General features: G+C 47.2%; 1 protein-coding gene across 6 annotated transcripts in view; it reads left to right on the top strand.

Moving 5' to 3' along the window:
* Window positions 1-21,594, top strand: part of SNX29 (sorting nexin 29) — a 223,021-nt gene that overhangs the window by 33,345 nt on the left and 168,082 nt on the right. For all 6 annotated transcript variants that reach the window (XM_082200070.1, XM_082200072.1, XM_082200073.1 and 3 more), the window contains 3 exons: window positions 1,918-1,981; window positions 3,949-4,077; window positions 21,345-21,427. In XM_082200070.1, the coding sequence (XP_082056196.1) occupies window positions 1,918-1,981; window positions 3,949-4,077; window positions 21,345-21,427 (276 nt within the window). The remainder of the gene's footprint in view (window positions 1-1,917; window positions 1,982-3,948; window positions 4,078-21,344; window positions 21,428-21,594) is intronic.

Genomic DNA, 21,594 nt, shown 5'->3' with positions numbered 1-21,594 from the left:
TTTTAAACAACAACAACAACAAGAAGCCAGTATTAAAAACTGATCAAATGTCTGTATACAAGAACTGCGTCCCCATTATCAAGGTTCTTGGGGCAGGACTAAAGCTTTCCTATGTTATTTCCTATATGCTGTTATGTTTCTGTTCCCTATAATGTGTCAGATTAATCTGTAAATTAAAAGGAAAAAACCACCACCACTCAGAGAAATCAAATTTATATTCTGGCATTGAGCTACAGAAGCAATCTGAGAATAGGGTCTTAGCCAAGAGTATATCTGGATATATGCTGACAGATGACTTCACTTTACAGCTCCTTCTCAAGAGGTGATTGTGAACTATCCTTATCTAATCCTTGACTAGCCACTGAGAGTTTTTTAAATTAATAACGTGCCCTGGAGAAGGGGTACATCTGTACTAAAGCATGTCTCTTCCTGAGCACACGTTCTTCTGAGTTCTGTTTGTATTCCTGCTCCTACTGATAAATCTGTCAGACAAAGCCATTTGGAAGCGAAATGTTCCAAGACTCAGTGGCGCTTTCGGACAGTCCGTATTTTCCACCATGGCCTGGTTGCTTATTGGGAGTCATAACACAAATGTCGCGGACATCAGATATCTGTGGAGGAAATTATTTAGCCTCTCTCTTGATTCCAAAAGCTTGCAGGCAGGCAGGCAGGGTGGTTGTGGTTTAGGTATTCATCTAAAGCTCTTTCAGCCCCTTCTTGGGCAATCTTTTGCAAGCCACATGCCATTGGTGGCTGGGGCCAGAGGCAAAAGGGGGCAGAGCAATAATGCAAAATTTACCTTCGTACAGTGGGCACCTTTGTACACTTGCACAACTCTCTTTGACCTTCAGGCAACCAAGAGTCATGGCCAGGGTTTAAGGAGTCATTCCAGGCAGAAAAAAGCAGTCTAGGATAAGGTTACCAGATTTTTTTCAAAGAATCTGGGGACACTTTTTAAAAAAAGAGAGAAAAAAGTTATTTATTTATTTTTTAAAAAGAAGTAATATCTTCTCTTCTGGGTCTCCTCTGTCACACGGCCTTCCTCTGGGCCCCAACCCGATCTCTTGGAGTGCTATCTGCCATGGAGTAGGCTTGGGTCGGGTCAGACCTGGGCTCGGCCACGTGTCCTTGCCCTCCTGGTGCTTTCCTATCTCTCTTCCTCAGCAGCGGTAGTGACTTCAGCAGCGCGGCAAGGTTGGGGCTCCCCTCTTTTTTCTCCAACCTCTTTCTCTTCCTTCTCCTTCTCCTTTCCTCCTTCTCCCTGCGCCGGCTCCGGGGTTTTTACAGGCCCTTGAGCACCGCTGGGCAGTTGGCCAGGTGGCTGATTTGGGTCATGGGGGTCAGCGGTTCCCCCAATTGATGCGCCGGACATCCCCAGTTCCCCCTTGGGGGCAGCGGCAGTCTCAGCAGCCCAGAGCCAGCCTGGTAGTGCGGTTGGCTCTGGCTGGCTTCAGGAGCTGCTCGCTGCTGTGGCACCCGCCATTTTGCCTTGCCGGAAGTCCCCATATGATGTGTTTTGTGCAGTTGAACCAATCCCTACTAAGAAATCTACAACACTTAAAATATAAATCCAGCGGCGTTAAATGAAATCCAGGGATGGATTTTGTCTGGGGACAGATTTGTAAATCCGGGGACTGTCTCCGGGAAACGGGGACATCTAGTCTGGGAGGGAGTGTCAGGGGTGAGGGTCAGACAAAGGGTTAGAAAGTCAGACAAAGAGATTTGGAAGGCTGCCTTTGACCTCTGGGTCTGAGATTCGCCACCTCTGTTCTAAATTTTACAATACATTAAAAACACCACCACCAAGCAAAACACCACACTGGTAACAGGTATGAATTTCAGAGCTTTTGTTGTGTTAGATACGTAACTGGAGTGATATATTCCATTTCTCTCCCTGCCTCCTTTTTTCTTCCGCAGCTGAACTTCGGCAAGCCATTGTGGCCATGATGAATAGGAAGCATGAACTGGAAGAGCAGAGCAGGTAACTTGGTCAACCTCATGCTAAGATGCTATATCCACAGCATTAGGACGGGAGGCGTTTTCCTGGATTGCATTTGCATGTGATGCTGCCCCACCAGACTTCTGCCTTTGTAGCCCACTAATTTTGCCTCCATGCTAACGCACATATTGGTCCTGTGTTTGGTGCCAGCGTGAAGGGAGCCCTGTGCACTTAGTGGTGTGCAAGGGCTCCTCCGGTGACCAGGAACCCTGAGTGAAACACACCTGTACAGGTTTGGGGTCCCGTTACACTGGCCCTGGAGTAAACGCATATCGTGGTCCTTGTGTCCCTCTCTGCTAAACCAAAAAGCAGTAAGGAATGGTGGGGGAAACGTGAAATGAGTCATCAGTAGAGGTATGCATCTTGAATAATCGTTGCTGAACGTTCATACCATTTGATGTTTCCTAATAATCTGTTTCAAGTGCCATTCATTTGCATATGAATAAAACAGTAATTCTGGAGGAGCCAACGTTTTATGTTTTTAGATAGCGCATGCATGTGCCGCAGACAGCACCGTCCCAGTAGAGGCATTCCCTCCTGTACGATGACACCTTTTGAATAGATTCGTCAAGACGTTGCCTCCCGAGTCACAACCCATTGTTATATGCAGATGCTCGAGACGCTGTAGGTGAATGAAGGGCTCTGAATTGTAGGGAAATTATACATGCCTAGTTGTGGCAAGCCAAAGATACGTGCAGCACACATGAGAGCTCTGTTCCCTTTATGGCAGAAGTGTTGGGAAACCTGTGGCCCTCCAGATCAGGCACCCCCAAACCCGGCCCACCAGATGTTTTGGGACTACACCTCCCATCATCCCTAGCTAACAGGACCAGTGGTCAGGGATGATGGGAGTTGTAGTCCCAAAACATCTGGAGGGCCGAGTTTGGGGATGCCGGCTCCAGATGTTCTTGTGGAACTGCAACTCCCATCAGCCCCAGCCAATCATGGCCGGTAGTCAAGAACGATGGGCGTGGGTACCCAGAGGTCCACAGGCTTCTGTCCCTGGAGGGGTGATGGACCATTCCTGGAGGAAACTGGGCTGCTAATTTGTAACAGCTGGCCTTGACATCAAAGGGGAAGAGAAATTCTCAGGCAGGCACACCCCCCCCCCCGAAGCAGGAGAGGAGCAGCAGCCACGTCAACTGCAAAGCAGGTGAAACTTGTGTTACTATCTTCCTGCTTTGCTACGGCTCCCCCCTGAAGGGAGAGGAGACCTCTGGACCATTCCTGAAGGACCATTACACACCATTGATTTGTAACAGCTGGCCTTCACACCAGATTTCTGGGTGGGGAGCTTAAAGGGGGGGGGGGATTGTCGGTTTGATATGAATGATATTTGGATTAGGATGAGGTTGAGGTTTTGCTTATTTGCTAGTTAGTGGGCTTGCTGATCAGAAGGTTGGTGGTTCGAATCCCCACGACGGGGTGAGCTCCCGTTGCTTGGTCCCTGCTCCTGCCAACCTAGCAGTTCAAAAGCATGCCAAAAAAGTGCAAGTAGATAAATAGGTACCGCTCTGGCGGGAAGGTAAATGACATTTCCGTGCGCTGCTCTGGTTCGCCAGAAGCGGCTTAGTCATGCTGGCCACATGACCCGGAAGCTGTACGCCGACTCCCTCGGCCAATAAAACAAGATAAATGCCGCAACCCCAGAGTCGGCCACGACTGGACCTAATGGACAGGGGTCCCTTATACAGCTAGTATATCCCCACCACCCCCTGGATGTTATGTTCTATGAAATGCTAATGTATTGTGTAATTTCCCCCACCATTTCCCCCTAGGGTATAATGTATTGTATTTCTCTTCTTCTGTAAGTCACTTGGAGACCTTCAGGCGACGGGCGACGAATAAGTTTAATGAATGAATGAATATTGAAACAGGCCTGCCTTGACAAGTGTGATGCCATGATGGACGGTGCTGTGTCCATAACACTGTGCCCTTTCCCCCTTCAGTTCCTTGCGGAACCTCCTCGACGGAGAGATGGAGCATTCCGCGGGGCTTCGGCAAGAAGTCGACAACCTGAAGAAGAAAGTTTCTGAGCAGGAAGAGCGCTACACCGTGAAGATCCAGGCCTTAGCAAGGTAGGGAAGTGTGGGTGATGTGGTTTCCCTGGGTCTGGTGGAAGGTAGCCGAGGGCTAGGGAAGCTTGCCTTTCCTTAGAGATGCTCCTTAACCCAAGACCTGTCTGGAGAACATCTAGGCTACCAACCTGTGGCTGGGAAGTGACTGTGTATGAGCAAACTCCCAATTATCTTCCTTTATTATGCAAGGGGAACAAACCCCCAAAATGCCCACTACCTCGGGTTACATATGCTTCGGGTTACAGACGCTTCAGGTTAGAGATTCCGCTAACCCAGAAATAGTGCTTCATGTTAAGAACTTTGCTTCAGGATGAGAACAGAAATCATGCTCTGGTGGCGCGGCGGCAGCAGGAGGCCCCATTAGCTAAAGTGGTGCTTCAGGTTAAGAACAGTTTCAGGTTAAGAAGGGACCTCCGGAACGAAATAAGTACTTAACCCGAGGTTAAGTACTTAACCCGACAATCTGCAGAGAAATGTACGTGGTGTTTGTACGTGCAGCAAAGCTGTTGCCACCATATGAGATTCCAGCTGAAGCTGACCAGACCAAAGGAGCACCTCATGTGAGTTTGAACTAGGGCACATTCTTGTGATTAGATGCTCATTTGTATCCATTTCCACAAGTGTGGTGATGTGGCGGGAGAAAAGAACGCACCATTTTTAAAAAAAAATAAGACACATATTTCTAGCCAATCAGGTGCTCATGCCTTTCTCATGCCTCACTGCAGGACTAGTTTTCATTCAGTAGTAACGCTGGGGTTACACCACGTACATTTCTCTGCAGATTGTCATTTTAGGATTAAACAAAGTGCATCATTAGCACTCTTAAGTATAAATCCAAAGTGAAAATATGATAGCGAGTCCCATGTTGCAGCTCAGGAATCGGGAGGTGGGACTTGGGTCTAGACCAGCTGAAGACCACTGGGGTGGAGGGTTGAGATCTACGGACAACCCAGAAGCTACCAACTTGGTTTGCTCAACCTAGAACGGCAAAGTTTTTGCGGCTTGGGCCGGTTCACGGTCCCACAGGCGCCACGGTGGGCCGGAGTGCGTGCGCGCAAACGCTATTTCTGGCACTTCTTCTGGTGTGGAGGAGGCGTGTGCAGCTTCCCACTGGCTGCAGGAGCTTGCTGCAACCCACTGGTTGAAGACCTATGTTCTATCCTTCAGAGCCCAGCCTTTGCCTTTATTTCAGAGTTCCAATTTTGAGTGCTGTACACAGGTGTGACAGCACCCAATGAAGGATGCTTTTTGCAAAGGGAGCTGCAACCAGCCCTATCACTGCCAATGTCCCCTTCCTTTAGGGACCTTGCTTCTGGGTGCAGGGATCAAATGTTGTCTTGGGTACTGGAAATAGAAACTCCACAAAAGGAGTCTGATATCTCCTCTTAGCTTGTTGCACTTTAATTTGTTTACTGCTGTGTCTGTATCCCACCAAGGAGCTCTAGGGTGTGGTACCTGGTTCTCCCTCTCCCCATTTTTATCCTCACGACAATCCTGTGAGGTAGTTTAGACTGAGAGTGGCTCAAGGACTATTTGCAAAAGTATTGTAAATTGTATGAATGCTAGAATGATGCAGGATATAAAGATAACATGGCATTAGTGACTTAGCGGAAAGGAGCATGAAAATAAATGAACTATAAGAACAAAGGTGAAATTTGAATAATATTATGTCAAACTTAAAAATTTAAATATTTGATAACAAAGGGCAAAACTGGAGACATAATAGTTGAAACGTACAATCTAAAATAAGTTTTGAGAGAAGGTGAAGTATTGCTGAACATGATTTTCTAAATGGGAACACAGAAAAGGGAGATGTGAGGGAGTCAGAAAAGAGGGTCATGGACATTTGGTTTATGAAGTTTAACTATGTTTTATATTTTTCATATGATTTTTTGTCGGTTGTCCTTTCTTTTTTTGTTTGTATTTTTTCATTTTGGTGATAGTGTTTTCTATTGTTTTTGGGTTGTGTATGTCTATGGTGTTATATTGTTTAAAACCTTTAATAAATATTTTATAAAAAAAAGAGAGAGTGGCCCAAGAGTGAGCTTTATGGCTGAATTGAGAATTTGAACCCTGATTCCCAAGGTTCTAGTCCAGTGTGTGCATTTTCTCTCTCTTCTGGAATAGGTCAACCCAATTCGTAAGCTCTGTGTCTAGCAAACTCTTTCCCAATATGTTATTCCAATCTCTTTCTTTCTTTTCTTTTTTCCGTTTTAAAAAAGAGTGAATTGATTTTCTTAACAACACTGAGTTTTGTGCTATTTAGGGATGATGGATTATGTTTGAATGATGAGTAAGCAACTCAATAGATTTTGTTAAACCGGTTTCCTGTGTTTTTTTTTCTTTCTCTGCTTGGTGTTGTTGTCTTGTTGATGCTCCATAATGCAACTCTGCTGTTTTCGATTTTGAAATTGGTTCCAAAAACCTGTCACCGTTCACCTTTTGCTGATTGATACATGCAGTAGTAACTCCATCTGTAGTCATTTCTACTGGAGTCTTCCTAGGTTGATTGCGGAACACAGGCGTGTTTTAACATTTCTCAGAAAGTTTGCGATATCGCTCAGTGTTAATACAAATAGGTCAGCTGTCAGCCTCAATGCAGCAACAAATATATCTAAGCCTTTGCTGCAAAATTTCGAATAACAAAGAGAGACTCGAGCATCACACTTCTCAAAAGTATCTTGAATATCGGCTGTTGTAGCGTATAAACAAGAGAGTCCTTTAGGTTGAAATTATGGGTCTCTCCACCCCCTGGAACAGTCTTTCTGTCCTAATTCCAAGCTGAGTCAACAGTCCTGTATGTCATCTGTTGAAGCACTTAAGTAGGGATTGTGATGTCAGGTGACAACTTCAAAGCGGGCTGTTCTCAGCACCAATCAGCTGATCGTTGCTGGGTGCACACACCTTCAAAGGAGCTCGCTATAAGTACTGATCAGCTGACCAGTGGTTCCAGGAACCCCCTTTTGAAGTCCATTTGTAGGTGCAATGTGAATCCAAGCAACACCTGCAAACAAAAAACTTCATTGGGGTTGAGGAGCCAAATTAGTCTGGTGGGCCAGATCTTTACCTTCTCCCACCCCTGCAAGCCAGCTTTCCCAGGTGGGTGGGGCCATGCATCTGCCAATCATCTGATGTCAGGTGACTGATAGGTGGACAGTCCCACTCACCTCTCAGTGTTGAGCTGCCCATGTAGGGGTCGGCTTCTGCTCCGCCAGCGTGCTTCCTGCAGGGAACGCACTGGCAAAGCATCGTCCTGCAGGATTGAACCTTCTGCTCACCAACTGATGTCATCCAGTGGCAACAACTGATGGACGGGTGGGTGTCATTCTTTGGGCCAGCTGGGACCCCCAGAGAACCAGGGTTGCCCCGTGGGACAGAGGTTCCCCACCCTGGGCTCGATGGACTAGTGGATTGGTATAAGGCATCTTCCTATGTTCAGCTTAGAAGAGTGCTTGTTCTGGGGATGTGGTTACACTTTGGACAGCTAGCATGGACTTGTTAGAATTCCTGCTCCATGTTTGCAGTCATGGGATTGTTGTCTGTCACATGACGGTATATGTTTTGACTCCACAGAGTGGGAAGTGACGAAGACAGGATGTTTGTGTTACTGTGTTCCGTGAAGTGGGACTACAATGGTACCTTGGGTTAAGTACTTAATTGGTTCCGGAGGTCCGTACTTAACCTGAAACTGTTCTTAACCTGAAGCACCACTTTAAATGGGGCCTCCTACTGTTGCCGCGCCACCGGAGCACAATTTCTGTTCTCATCCTGAAGCAAAGTTCTTAACCTGAGGTACTATTTCTGGGTTGGTGGAGTCTGTAACCTGAAGCGTCTGTAACCTGAAGCGTATGTAACCTGAAGCGTATGTAACCCGAGGTACCACTGTATTGTCCTTTGTTCTTTTTCTCTTTGCTGTCTGATGCTCGAGAGAGAGGGAGCCATGTTGCAGTGCTCCGTGTGTGTTTATATGTAAATAAAGTAAATTAGCCAAAATGCTGAGTTGCTGAGGTCTGTTACGCATGATGGGCAAACTCTGCGGATCCCTAAGTGTGCCGGTGTCGGTTGGCATTGGTCACTGTGATGTTTGGGCTGAAGAAAGCTTTTGAAGCTCCCGAACGATTGACCAGGAGGGAGGGAACATGCCAGTCAGGTATGTGTCTCTGCCAGGGTCCTACTCGAGTATAGGCTGAAATCCTGACAGGACTGTGGGGACGCTGTCAGTACCCTGTAGTAGACTTCATAAATCCTTCAACTAAGACTGTTCAGCTTCCTGGCTTGTCTCTTTAGGAAACGGAGTGGATGGCAATGGAAAGTAGCAAAAATTAGCTACTAACTAAGCTTAGATTCTTGGTATGAAAAGCTGAATCTCTGAACGTGCCTTTTGCTCAGCTCTTCTTTCGGCGGTAGACTAAGCAGAGTGGATTTGCCCGAGTAACTCTACATATTAGTTGGCCAGAACTGGTTTTGAATTTGCATTCGAGGTGTCTGAAATCTTCCAAATGAAAGGGCATTCGTAATCATGCCATGTTTGTCAAAATAGAAGCGCAGTTTTCCCAAGCTCTTGCTGCTGTGTTTGTCTTATCTTTAAAATAAAATCAAATAAAATCTTATAAGTTATCATTTGGAAGTACGCGGAATGGGGCTGGAATCAACCGTTTATCCCCAAGAACCGTGCAATTTTATTTGACAGCCAATCATAAGATCTCTCTCTCTGTCTGTGTGTGTGCGCGCGCATGCATTTGTTTCCTTTTCCTTTGAGCTTTCACCAGGGCAGCAATTCTGCGAGGCAAGTAAGTGGGGAGGAAGTGCAATGTCATAGTCTCCCTATCTAAATTCTTTGCCAAAGAGATGGTGATGGCTTAAATTGCTTTCGGAACAGAATTAAAACAAATTTCCAGAGAAGAGGCTTGCTTGCAACTGTTGGCTATGGAACTTCTTATGTTCTGAGCAGAGGAACCAAGGAGGTGGCTTGTGAGATTCCTATCTCTGGAGACAGAAGCTACCGTAGAGGAACCTTTAGGTTCTAGTCGTACAGAGGGCTGCTGCTCTACCCTGATTAATCTTGGTGAATGCTCCTTGGTGAATATATCCTCAGTGTGTGGCATTCAGGCTCTGTTATCAGTTTCTACATTTTGTGTGATGGTTTTGTTCATGTTTTGGTATCTATAAAATTTAGTTCGCCTTCTGTAAAATCACCAGAAATTGTGTGTGTGTGTGTGTGTGTGTGTGTGTGTGTGTATGAGAGAGATTCTGACTAAACATTAAAAATAACTTTCTGACAGTATATGACAGTGAAGCAGACTGTGGTGGACTCTCCTTCATTGGATAAATAAAGGTTTGATGGCCACCTGTCAAGGAGTCATTAGCTGTGATTCCTGCACTGCAGGGGGTTGGACTAGATGGACCTTGGTTTTCCTCCCAACTCTACAATTCTATTATTCCAAGTAACAAGTATTAACAATAAGAGCAAAATATATAGATGCATGTCAATTCAGAATGCCATTAAGAAGATCAGTCATCAAAGCCAAGAGCAAAAAAGGAAGGAAGGAAGGAAGGAAGGAAGGAAGAAAATAGAAGGAGGAGGAGTCAAGAAGGGAAAGGGAAGAGAGAAAATAGACTCTGGCAGAGCTGTGCTATGGTTCAGTGATCCTGGCTTGTTTACACTACAGTGGAACCTCGGTTGTCGAGCATAACCCATTCTGGAAGACCGTTCGACTTCCGAAACATTCAACAACCGAGGCGCAATTGCTGGTCGGCAAAATCCATTGAAAAAATGGAGAAATGCACCTTGGAAGCCATTCGACTTTCGAAGCGCCTTCAGAAACAAAAGCATTCACTTCTGGGTTGTCGGCGTTCGAAAAGCCGAAATGTTCGACTTCCGAAGCATTTGACAACCAAGGTTCCACTGTACCTGAAATGGGGAAGTCTGGGTTAGGAAGCTGTTCGACAGTGGAATTTGCTGCCAAGGAGTGTGGTGGAGTCTCCTTCTTTGGAGGTCTTTAAGCAGAGGCTTGACAACCATATGTCAGGAGTGCTCTGATGGTGTTTCCTGCTTGGCAGGGGGTTGGACTCGATGGCCCTTGTGGTCTCTTCCAACTCTATGATGCTATGATTCTATGATTCTAAGAACTGAGACAAATAAAACCATGGTTCAGGTTCATGGCTAGGGAACTGAAAGTAAGCTAGAGATCCTTGTTTTGGGTGTGATGCAGAACTCTAGTTTTCACAAAACCCGTGGTCTAAGAGGGGAGGAACATGGGAGTGTTCATGATACTCCTCACAGGTCGATAAACCATAGTTTACCGGAGGAGGAATATTAATATCTGAACTGGCTTGTAGTTCTTTAGCCTTTTATAAATTTGAACCTATGCTACTTCAAATCCATTTTGATTAAAAGCTTTGTTCATGGTTGAACTTTGATTTGTCAAAAGTCTTGTTCCCTCCCTTCTGCATTACAGAAAGTACAAATTTGTTTCCAGGATGGCATATAGAAATAACATGTCCCACTGAGCAAACATCTGAAAAACGTAGTGTGTGTATGTGTGCAAAAGTTTCCTTTCCAAACCTGGCAGTAAAATGCAAGTGCCTGAAATTTATTAAAACATTTCATTAAGCATTTAGGGTGCTAAATAATTTACTTAGGGTTAGCTGAATAGCAGCTAAATTACATAACATGAATTCCGACACTTGTAAAGCATGAATTTCATCCTTGAGCTCCAATCCCTCCCAAATGTAGAAACAGGACATTTTATGTAAGATTGTAACCAATCAAGTTTTTCTTGGAGTAGACTCACTGAAATTAATATACCTAAGTTAAGCATGCTCACTAATTTCAGTAGGTTTACTCTATTAATAGCTGCAACCCATTATTTGTATATTAGCATGGGAAGACCTGTAATTGACATCTTGAAATATTGCCAGAGAGTTTTCAATAAGTGGGGGGGGGGGACAAGATGGAATGTATCTAATGAATTCAAAGCAGGATAGGTGCAAAGTAATTTGTAAACGACAAAGTTCTGTATCCAGCTGTGTCCAGAATTGCTGTGGTTGGCATCTACCCGTCTCGAGAGACAAGGGAGTGTGCCTCCCAAGGGTGAAGTCAGACCGCTGCTTTGACAGCACTGAAGTGACCTTCCCAGGGCGCACGTCTGGGCACTGTGTTCTGGGCTGCCCAGAAGACAAGACCCCTCTCTCAGCCTCACTGATGTGGTCCATAGGAAAGCAGAGCAATAGGTTTGGGACCAGCTTGGCTGCAGGAGTTGATGGAAAAAGGTATGCAAGGCGCCATCCAACTGCCTTAGGGACTGCACTCTGGATTTGTGTAGGGCTTACTCTTTTGCCTTTTATCCTCCTGAAGATATCCCACAAGGCAGTGGACGTTGAGGATCAGAGTTTTCCTTTTCCTAGATGGGCAACCTTCCCAGGTTGACGAGCCCCACCTGCCTCTCACTTTCCTCTACAGCATGTGCAGAAATTGCCTTCTTTGCCATGGGACCCACTATTGGTCTCGTCCACTCCATCTGCCGGAGCCTGCAGGAGAAGTCCCTAGAAACACTGAAATTAGTGCAGCAGCAATTTCTTTATCGTAATGCAAATTTATTGCCGCATTCAAACTTTCATAAAAGTAATTTTGATTGTTATTAAGGGCATATGCATATTCTACTAAATAAAATTTACTTCACCACTGAGTAGTTGCAAAGACATATCTACCTTTTGGGTTCTGTCTAGTCAGAAAACCATATTTGAGAGGGATTGTTTAGAGTACTACTCTCCTCCCCCCCCAACTCATTATTTTAGGAAGAGGCTGAAAATCCTTCTTATTTGTAAGCCATCCATTGCCAACTTATGTTATGCTACTCTAGTAAAAAACAAAAGTTTATGTTAGATAGATTTTATTTTATTTTCTAGCTCAATATGTCATACGTTGGTGATCCATCAGTTCCATTTGCATCTGGCAAACTCTAGCTTTATGCTTTTGAACCTTCCATATCTGGGACTAAGAATCATGAGTCCCTGACCTAGACATGCAAGGGAAAAATGAAGCCAACACGATGTACTTTAAATCTGTAGTCATTTTTTGGCACTATAATCCCGCCCACCCCAGAAGTGTCTGTAGATTATTAGGCATCACAAAGTCTGTGGTCACTATAAAGCACATAAAGCTAAAAGCAGTAAAAGCAATTAAAATGTAAATATACTTTTCATGGGTAGATTATAACTTTGTTTTATTGAGCTTTTCAGAATTACAATAACTTTGTTTCATTACGTTTCTCAGAACTGCAATAAACGGAAAGCTATAATCTTCCCGTTAACCCTTCTCTCTCATTCTTTAAAGACTACAACTTGGTGAGTTTAGTTAAATTGTTTTCTCTCTCGTTCAGATTCAAGTGATAATTTTAGCAGAGTTGCTCCCATTCTGTAAAGATCAAGTCTGATGCTTGGTGTTTGGATTCTGCACACGGAAGCAGTAAGAGTAATATACAGCATAAAATGCCTTCGGGATCTTCATTAAAATTTCATCGTTGTGTAATGTATACTCTGTGGCCACACAGGAATTTGTACAGTTCTGGAGGAGGCTGAATTAAGCAAAGTTGCACTGACCAGAAATCTGACTTGACAGCTCTGTAATTATTAAAGAAAATATACTGGCCAAGTCATTTCCCAGTGAATTCTTAGGAGATTTCTCCTGAAGGCTCCTTTGTAATGTCACTTTTATGTAGCAATCATTCCCCAAGTTGAGAAAATGTTCCCTTGATTTAACTAGCACTGTTCAAAAGAACAACAGCCAGTTCACCCATGCAAATGGAATGAACAGTTGTTGTTCGTCCATACTAAACAAAGCAGCTCGTTTCTTGGACACTGATAATAAACACCACCATGGGTTTTCAAGGTGTAACAAGTTGGAACATTTCTGTACCCTTATCCAATACCCCCAAATCATTTTGTAGTGATTTATTAGCCGAAATGCCCCCTGTTTGGGGGAGTTATGGCAGGTAAGGAACAGAAGAAGAGTCTGCTGAAACAGGCTGGTGGCCCAAATAGTCCAGCATCCTGTTCTCACGGTGGCTAGTCTACAAGAAGCCCACAAGTTGGACCTGAGCAGAACAGCACTTTCCCCTCCTGCAGTTTCCAGTAGCATTACTCCCTCTGGCAGTGGTTGTCAGGGAACTGACATCGGAGCGAGAGGCGAAGGGGAGGCTCCCAGATGATGCTGGCGAAGGACCCAGCAGCAGGGGGAGAAACAGCTCAGTAGAGGGGAATGTCAATCAGCGCAACACCCGGGATAAAGGGGGGCAGACGGGGGAATTGGAGAGAGGGCTCCAGGACTCTTCACTGGACATCAGTGAGGAGAGCCCAGGTCCTCCGCTACCCACACCTTCCCTGCGCAGAAGACTCCCGCGCAGTGAGAGGAGGAGGCGACTGGGTGTCAAACAACTTTTATGTTGGAAGAGGTTCAAGAAACGCCCACTGACGGATTCTGCCAGTGACTGAGGCAGCCACGATGAGAAGGGGCTGCACAGTCAGAAAGGTTTAACAAGGCAAATTAACCGAGAAAAGCACCAGTTTACACACAAGTAACTCATACCCATTACAGTGGTGTTTAAACATTGCTATCATGTGCCCTATCAGGGGATGATTAGCTGCTTGTGCTTAAAATGGTGCCCCTTCAGAGTTTGTGCGGCCCCACAAACCTCTGTGTGTGACAGAGCTCCTCAGACATGTCTGCTCTAGTCACTATTAGAGTCCGACAGTGGCTGTTTGCGGAAACGCCTCCAACAAAGAAGTTCCTTAACGGAAACACGTCTCCTGGACTCACGACGTGACAGCTTCCGACGAAGCATGGGTCTCCCTGCAGTTGCTTCTGACACCTCCCCACTATTTTCGCTGGACGTGTCTCTCACCCCTTTCTCTCCCCTGCTTCCTGCCTGCGTTGCTGCGTCTCTCTCAGTATTACTGAGATCCTCCTCCAGAGACCCCGCGCTCCCCCTGCTGGTCCCTGCTTTGGCTGTTGAGTCTCTCCCCGTCTCTGGGAGCCCTATCACCTCCTTTCCCTCTGATGTCAGTTCCCTGACATCCACCTCCCCTCCAGGGCCCCCTTCCCCCCCGCCCCCTCCCTCTCCTCTGGGCGGTGAGGAGCTGAAACCCCGAAACAAATCCTCTTCATCTTCAGACGTCTCGAACATTTCCCTCCATCGGTCTTCGTTCCGACTCGCTGAATCCTCCTCCACCTCGGAATCAGAGAACCCCTCCAACTCCTCTTCTTCGTCGGTGGTGGCGAAGTATTCCCTCCGGAACCTCGCCACTGGCTGGGGTTTACGAGGGAATCTCTGATGAAAAGTTTCAATTAGAACCTCGTCATCTACATCCTCTGCCCTGACCCAGGTGTTTTCCGACTCCGGTTCCCCTTCCCACATTACCAAATACTCTACTTGCTCTCCCTTCCACCTGGAATCTAGAATCTCCGCTACATGGTAGCTGTGTTCTTTTTCCTCCATCGCTGGTCCCCTATTGACCCTCCCCTCTCTGTCCCCTATATACGGTGACAGCAACGATCTGTGGAACACTGGGTGCAACTTCATGTGGTTCGGTAACCGGAGTCTGAAAGCCACTGGGTTGACCTGTTGCGTGACTTCAAATGGGCCCAGTCTTTTGGGTCTTAACTTCTTACAACCTCCTTTAAATGGTAACCCTTGGGTGGACAGCCACACCTGGTCTCCCACCCTAATGCTTTCCCCTTCCCTTCTGGTTTTGTCTGCCTGCCTCTTATATTCCTCCTTCGCCCGGTTTAAATTAAGTTGGAGTTGGCGATGGATCGCTTCCATTTCTTCAACGAACTGTTCTGCTGCTGGAACGCTCCAGTTCTCCCCCTCCCCCCCTGGGAAGGCTCGGGGATGACACCCGTGATTGGCCAAAAAAGGGCTCATCCCCGTGGACACGTTCTCTGTATTGTTGTAAGCAAATTCTGCCAACGCCAGCTTCTCCACCCAATCATTCTCTCTGTCATTAACATAACACCTCAAATATTGCTGGAGGACACCATTAGCTCTTTCCGCCTGCCCGTTGGTTTCTGGATGACGGGCAGTAGAGAAATTAACCTCTACATGCAGTAAGCTCATGAGCTTCCTCCAGAACCTGGAAGTAAATTGTTTCCCTCGGTCCGAAACCACCCTCAAGGGGGCGCCATGCAACCTAAACACATTTTCCACAAACAATTTGGCGGTTTCTTCTGCTGTGACCGCATGTGAGCAGGCTATAAAGTGGGCCATCTTGGTTAACAGATCTACCACCACCATAATGGCTGTTTTCCCTTTGGACCTGGGCAGATCAGTCATGAAATCTATTGCCACTGCCTCCCACGGTCTTTCCGGCGTGGGTAGTGGTTCTAATAAACCTGCCGGCGCCCGCCTCTCCCCCTTGGCTCGTTGGCATCGGTCACACCCTCTCACATACTCCCGTACATCTTCCCTAACCTTGGGCCACCAGAATTCCCTGGTAACCAGCCACATGGTTTTGTGTTGCCCAAAATGCCCTGCTGTGGGGTTATCGTGCAGTTGCTTGAGTACCTTTTCCCTCAATTCCCCTTCAGGTATGTATAACGCTCCCTTGTAGTACAACGCCCCATTTCTCTCCTCAAAACCCCCGGGTTTGTCTCCCTCCCTCCTAAGACTCCTGAGTTTGTCCTGGGCGTATTCATCCTGCCCCGTTCCCTCTACCAGTTCCCTTTGCCCCACCAATGCCGCCCCACACACCCAGCGGTCCTCGGGAATGACATGGGTCTCTTCGGGTGCACCCTCTCCCTCCAAATATTCAGGTTTGCGTGAGAGAGCGTCCGCCCTAACGTTCTCCGGGCCTGGCACGTAACAAATCTCAAAGTTAAATTTGGAGAACTCCTGGGCCCATCTCAACTGCCGTTGGTTGAGCACTCGCGCAGTTCTCCAATACTCTAGATTCTTATGGTCCGTGCACACTTGCACCTTCTGTTGTGCACCAATTAGTAGGTGCCTCCATCTCCGGAAGGCCTCATAAATTGCAAGAAGTTCCCGGTCGTACACCGTGTAGTTCCTCTCAGACTTGTTCAGCTTTCGCGAAAAGAAGGCACACGGTCGCCACTCTGACCCCTCCTTCCCCGGCTGCAGAAGAAGCACCGCCCCTATGGCTCTGTCCGATGCGTCTGTTTCGACCCTCAGCTTTTTTTGTAAATCCACATGTAGAAGTTGTTCGTCAGAGGCGAAGGCCCTTTTCAGTTCCTCAAACGCTCGCTCCGCCTCCCCCGTCCAAACAAACTTCTTTTTGCTGCTGAGACAGTCCGTGATGGGCGCCGTCAGGTGGGCGAAGTTTCGGATGAACTTACGATAAAAGTTTCCAAACCCTAGGAACCTCTGCACATCCTTCTTGGTCTTGGGTGTTTTCCATTCCAGCACCGCTTGAACCTTGCCGGGGTCCATGGCCAACCCCTTATCTGACAAGCGGTACCCCAGGAATTCCACCTCCTTGGTATGAAACTGACACTTCTCCAGTTTCACCCACAGTCTGTTGGCTTGCAGCCTGCTCAACACTTCTCTGACGTCTCTCACATGTTGCTCCTCATTCTCCGAATACACCAACACGTCATCTAAGAAGGCCACGCAATTCTTGTAGAGCAAAGGCCCCAGTACGTGGTTCATGAAAGCTTGAAAACACGCGGAGCCTGTTTGTAATCCAAAAGGCATAACTAAGTATTCAAATGCCCCCAAAGGGGTGAACATGGTGGTCTTCCATTCATCCCCTTTCCTTATACGTATCAGGTTGTACGCCCCCCTTAGGTCCAGCTTTGTAAAAATCTTTCCCTTCCGCACCCTGGTCAAAATATCATCAATCCTGGGCATAGGAAAAGCCGCCGGCTCGGTCACTGCATTTAAGGCCCGAAAGTCACATACCAGCCTCGGCTTGTCCGTGTGTTTTTTGTCCACAAAAAACACTGGGCTACCCCCCGCTGCCTTGGACTCTCTGATGAAGCCTCTCTTCAGGTTCTTGTCAATGAACGCTCGCAACTCCTGCATTTCCCTGTCTGACATGGCATACAACTTGCCTACAGGAAGCTGTGCTCCGGGGAGTAAATTGATCTGGCAATCAAAGGGTCTATGCGGAGGTAGTTGGTCAGCTTCCTTCTCGCTGAACACGTCGCTGAGATCAGCATACTGTGGTGGCACCTTCCCCTTCTCCATTACTTCAGTCCCTGCCAGGGTGGCTTGGGCCCCTGCTGACCCCTTTTCCCCCCTGCAGTGTTCTAAGCAATGTGCGGAACCGAAGGAAACCACTCTTTGATGCCAGCCCACCAGCGGATCATGTAGGGCTAGCCAGCTCATTCCCAAAATAATGGGAGCACCTCCCAAGGTGGCCACATTAAACGCTATCAGTTCTGTGTGCCTTGCCACCCTCATTATCATTGGGATGGTCTGCAAGCTGACTCCTCCTCCCAACAGTTCCCTGCCATCGATCGTGGTCACCTGCAGGGGGTTGCTTAAAGGGATAGTCTGTATCTGGTGTTCAGCAGCAAACTCCTTGCTCATAAAATTGCAGGAGCTGCCTGAGTCCAACAGTGCCTTTATTTTTAGGGGGTGTCCATTTTGCAGCTCTAGCGACACTTCAATCACTAGAGCAGGTCGAGGAGCTTCTGGCACTGGCACTTGGGGAAGGGGCACTTTCACTGCTCTTTGGCCTGGCTGCAGTGCCCTGATGGCAACCAGGCGTTGGCTTTTACCTGCTCCGTTTCTCCCTGCTCTTCCCCCTCAACAGCTCCCACCATTCCTTGCCATTCCTTCCTCTGGGGGCAGACTCTGGCAAAGTGGCCTGGCTGTTGGCAGAGATAGCATTTCCGGGCTCCCTTTCCCTCCTTCTTCGCCCCCTCACTGGGCTTTGAAACTGCGCGCGCGCGGGCTGTTCCGATTTCCATCGGCTCTGCCGGCGGGAAAGCTGGCTCAGGAATGTCTGGAATGCGTAACTCCTTCCAACGTTCCCCTCTCCCTTCCCGCCTCTCCAAGGCTCTTGCCTCCTGGCGCGCTCCAATGGTCAGCGCAGATTTGGTCAGCTGATCCATAGACACCGCCCTGGGGCTCCTGGCCAGCTCGTCTTTCACAGCTGAAGAAAGACCTTCTTCAAATAGCATCTGAATGGGTGCTGCCGATAAATCCCACCCCAATCTGTGAATCAGCATGGTAAATTCAGTCCAGTACTCACGGACAGATCTGCTTCCCTGCTTGCAAGCCATTAACTGTCTGCGCACCACCCCTTCCTCAATGTCGCTGGAAAACATGATATCCATTGCACGAAAGAATTTCATAGTGTCCTTTAGGATATCGTTGTGCGTTGCCATCAGGGGTCGAACCCAGTCTCGCGCGCCCTTCTCAAGATGCCCAATTACAAAAGCAACTCGAGATTCCTCATCAGGGAACTCATCAAACTGGACATTCAGGGCATATTGCATTTCAGTCCTAAAGGCATGGTAATCCTTGGGGTCCCCCCCAAACTTCTGCACCAATCCTGGTACCTTTCTGGGGAACTGAGTGGTTCTCCCCTTCTTGTCTGCATCTTGAGCCCTCCTCTCCTCGAGCCTCGCCGTCTGCAGCGCCAGTTGGACCTCCAATGCTCGGTATCTTTCTTCCAAGCTTGGATCAGCTCCTCCCCCTGCTACTCCGGCTCCGGCTGGGTCGCTCATGATGCTTTCTCCTGCACAGGCAGCGTACAGAGACTGTCGGACTGCTATCAGGGGATGATTAGCTGCTTGTGCTTAAAATGGTGCCCCTTCAGAGTTTGTGCGGCCCCACAAACCTCTGTGTGTGACAGAGCTCCTCAGACATGTCTGCTCTAGTCACTATTAGAGTCCGACAGTGGCTGTTTGCGGAAACGCCTCCAACAAAGAAGTTCCTTAACGGAAACACGTCTCCTGGACTCACGACGTGACAGCTTCCGACGAAGCATGGGTCTCCCTGCAGTTGCTTCTGACACCTCCCCACTATTTTCGCTGGACGTGTCTCTCACCCCTTTCTCTCCCCTGCTTCCCGCCTGCGTTGCTGCGTCTCTCTCAGTATTACTGAGATCCTCCTCCAGAGACCCCGCGCTCCCCCTGCTGGTCCCTGCTTTGGCTGTTGAGTCTCTCCCCGTCTCTGGGAGCCCTATCACCTCCTTTCCCTCTGATGTCAGTTCCCTGACATGCCCATAGTTTGTACTTTCCAGAAACAATACATGATTCCCCTCCCCACAAACCTTTCTTTTGTGTGTGTGTGCGTGTGCGCGCGCGCGCGCAGTTCTGAGAAACGTAATGAAACAAGGTTATTGTAATTCTGAAAAGCTCAATAAAACAAAGTTATAATCTACTCATGAAAAGTATATTTGAGTAAATGTAGTATATCTGAGAGGTAAAAATGCTGCCAAAGAAAAGAAAAGTGTACAGTGGTACCTCAGGTTAAGAACTTAATTCGTTCCGGAGGTCCGTTCTTAACCTGAAACTGTTCTTAACCTGAGGTACCACTTTAGCTAATGGGGCCTCCCGCTGCCGCCGCTTGATTTCTGTTCTCATCTTGAAGCAAAGTTCTTAACCTGAGGTACTATTTCTGGGTTAGCGGAGTCTGTAACCTGAAGCGTCTGTAACCCAAGGTACCACTGTATGTGGAAGGAATGATATTTCAGTCTGCTACCCTCGACCAGTGTTTTCGGAAAATTGCCCCTAGTTGGGACAAAGAAAAAAACCAATACACCCCAGTAACAAAAAATGAGATTTCTTGGAATGTTTTTAGTGCCCTGGGCATTTTTTCATTGAAAGAAATCTGTTTATGCATATTTTGCTTGTTAATGCTAGTCATGGGGAGGGGAGGGGAGGAGAGGAGGTGAAAGTTCTGCTCCAGGCACCTTCTGATTCCCAAGAGGTTCCTCAGGCATTAGCCACATACTTTCAAGCTTAGCGTTATTAAAACAAAGAGAAGAGGAAGAAAGTTAAGAGCATGGGTAGGCAAACTAAGTCCTGGGGGCCGGATCTGGCCCAATCGCCTCCTAAATCCGGCCTGCGGACGGTCTGGGACTCAGCGTGTTTTTACACGAGTAGAATGTGTCCTTTTATTTAAAATGCATCTCTGGGCTATTTGTGGGGCATAGGAATTCGTTCATTTTTTTCCTTCCAAAATATAGTCTGGTCCCCCACAAGGTCTGAGAGACAGTGGACTGGCCCCTTGCTGAAAAAGTTTGCTGACCCCTGGTTTAAGAGGGTTAGGGTAGTTGCTTTCTATGGCCATTAGCCAAGGTGGCTGTATAGAAAATTTGGGTTCAGGAGCAAATTTCTTGGGAGAGGGATGTTGCCTTAATGGCCTGCTTTTGGGCTTCCTGGAGGCGTCTGATTGTCCACTTTGGAAAGGAAGTGATGGACTTTTGTGCTGGTTAAGGAGGGCTGCGTTTTTTATCCTTAAATATACACCTAGTATCAAACCCTGCACTGTAGAGAATCCCAGCATCCCTATCACCCTGGTTATGGAATGTTGTTGCTTTTCCTCTTACTCATGTATGTTCCTTTATTCTGTAATCTCACCCACAGTGGGACACAAACACAAATACTGTGTGGTGTAGTGGTTAGAGTGTTGGACTAGGACCTGGGAGAGCGAGGTTCAAATCCATGAAGCTCACTGGGTGGCCTTGGGCCCAGTCGCGCTCTCTCACCCTAACCTAGCTCACAGGGCTGTTGTGAGGATGAAATGGACAGAACTGTGCATGCTACTTGGAACTCTACTTGGAGGCAAAGCAGAATATAAATGCAGTAGTACATAATTCATCCAGTAGTAACAATATAGTGAATCAACTCCCCATCTCTTTGCGCTTGCATGTCTCTGAAGCCACCATCAATTCGTGCAGAGCAGGGCTAGCCACCATGGTACTATCCAGATGTCGCTGGACCACAGCTCCCATGGTCCTTGACTATTGATCATGTTGGCTGGGACTGATGGGAGTTTTAGTCCAGCAGCATCTGAAGGGCACCATCTTGACTATTGGTGGAGTAGACATTGCTGGTTTAGATGGACCAACAGCTTGGCTTTGGCATAGGGCAGCTTTATTGGTTGATTTGCACAGCTGCCTCTTAGCTGCAACATCCATCCAGTCACATGAATCGGAGTTTTATGGCCATGGTCACAGTTCTACTATATCAGGTATTGGATCCCCGTGTTCACTATTTTATAACTTACCTGTTCCCCACCTTTAAAGAAGAAGAAGAGCAATATTATTTGTTGCTGTTCTTGTATTTGCAGAGAAAACGAGGTGCTAAAAGTACAGCTGAAGAAGTATGTAGGAGCTGTCCAGATGCTGAAAAGAGAAGGTCAGGCTGTGGAAGGTGAGTGTGGAAAAAACAGCCGCTTGTGGCATTATTGACAGTGCTTCTCTTTGCTGGTACGAAATGCATTGCTAATGAATCATTGCCAAAATACAGTTTTGAAAAATACAAGATGCTCCCCATTGGTTAGTATGGAACATTTTAATCCTGTAATTTCACACGACAAG

The sequence above is a fragment of the Podarcis vaucheri genome (assembly GCF_965113315.1).
Source record: "Podarcis vaucheri genome assembly, chromosome: 14".
Taxonomy (NCBI): Eukaryota; Metazoa; Chordata; class Lepidosauria; order Squamata; family Lacertidae; genus Podarcis; species Podarcis vaucheri.
This window is presented reverse-complemented; position numbering and strand designations above follow the sequence as displayed.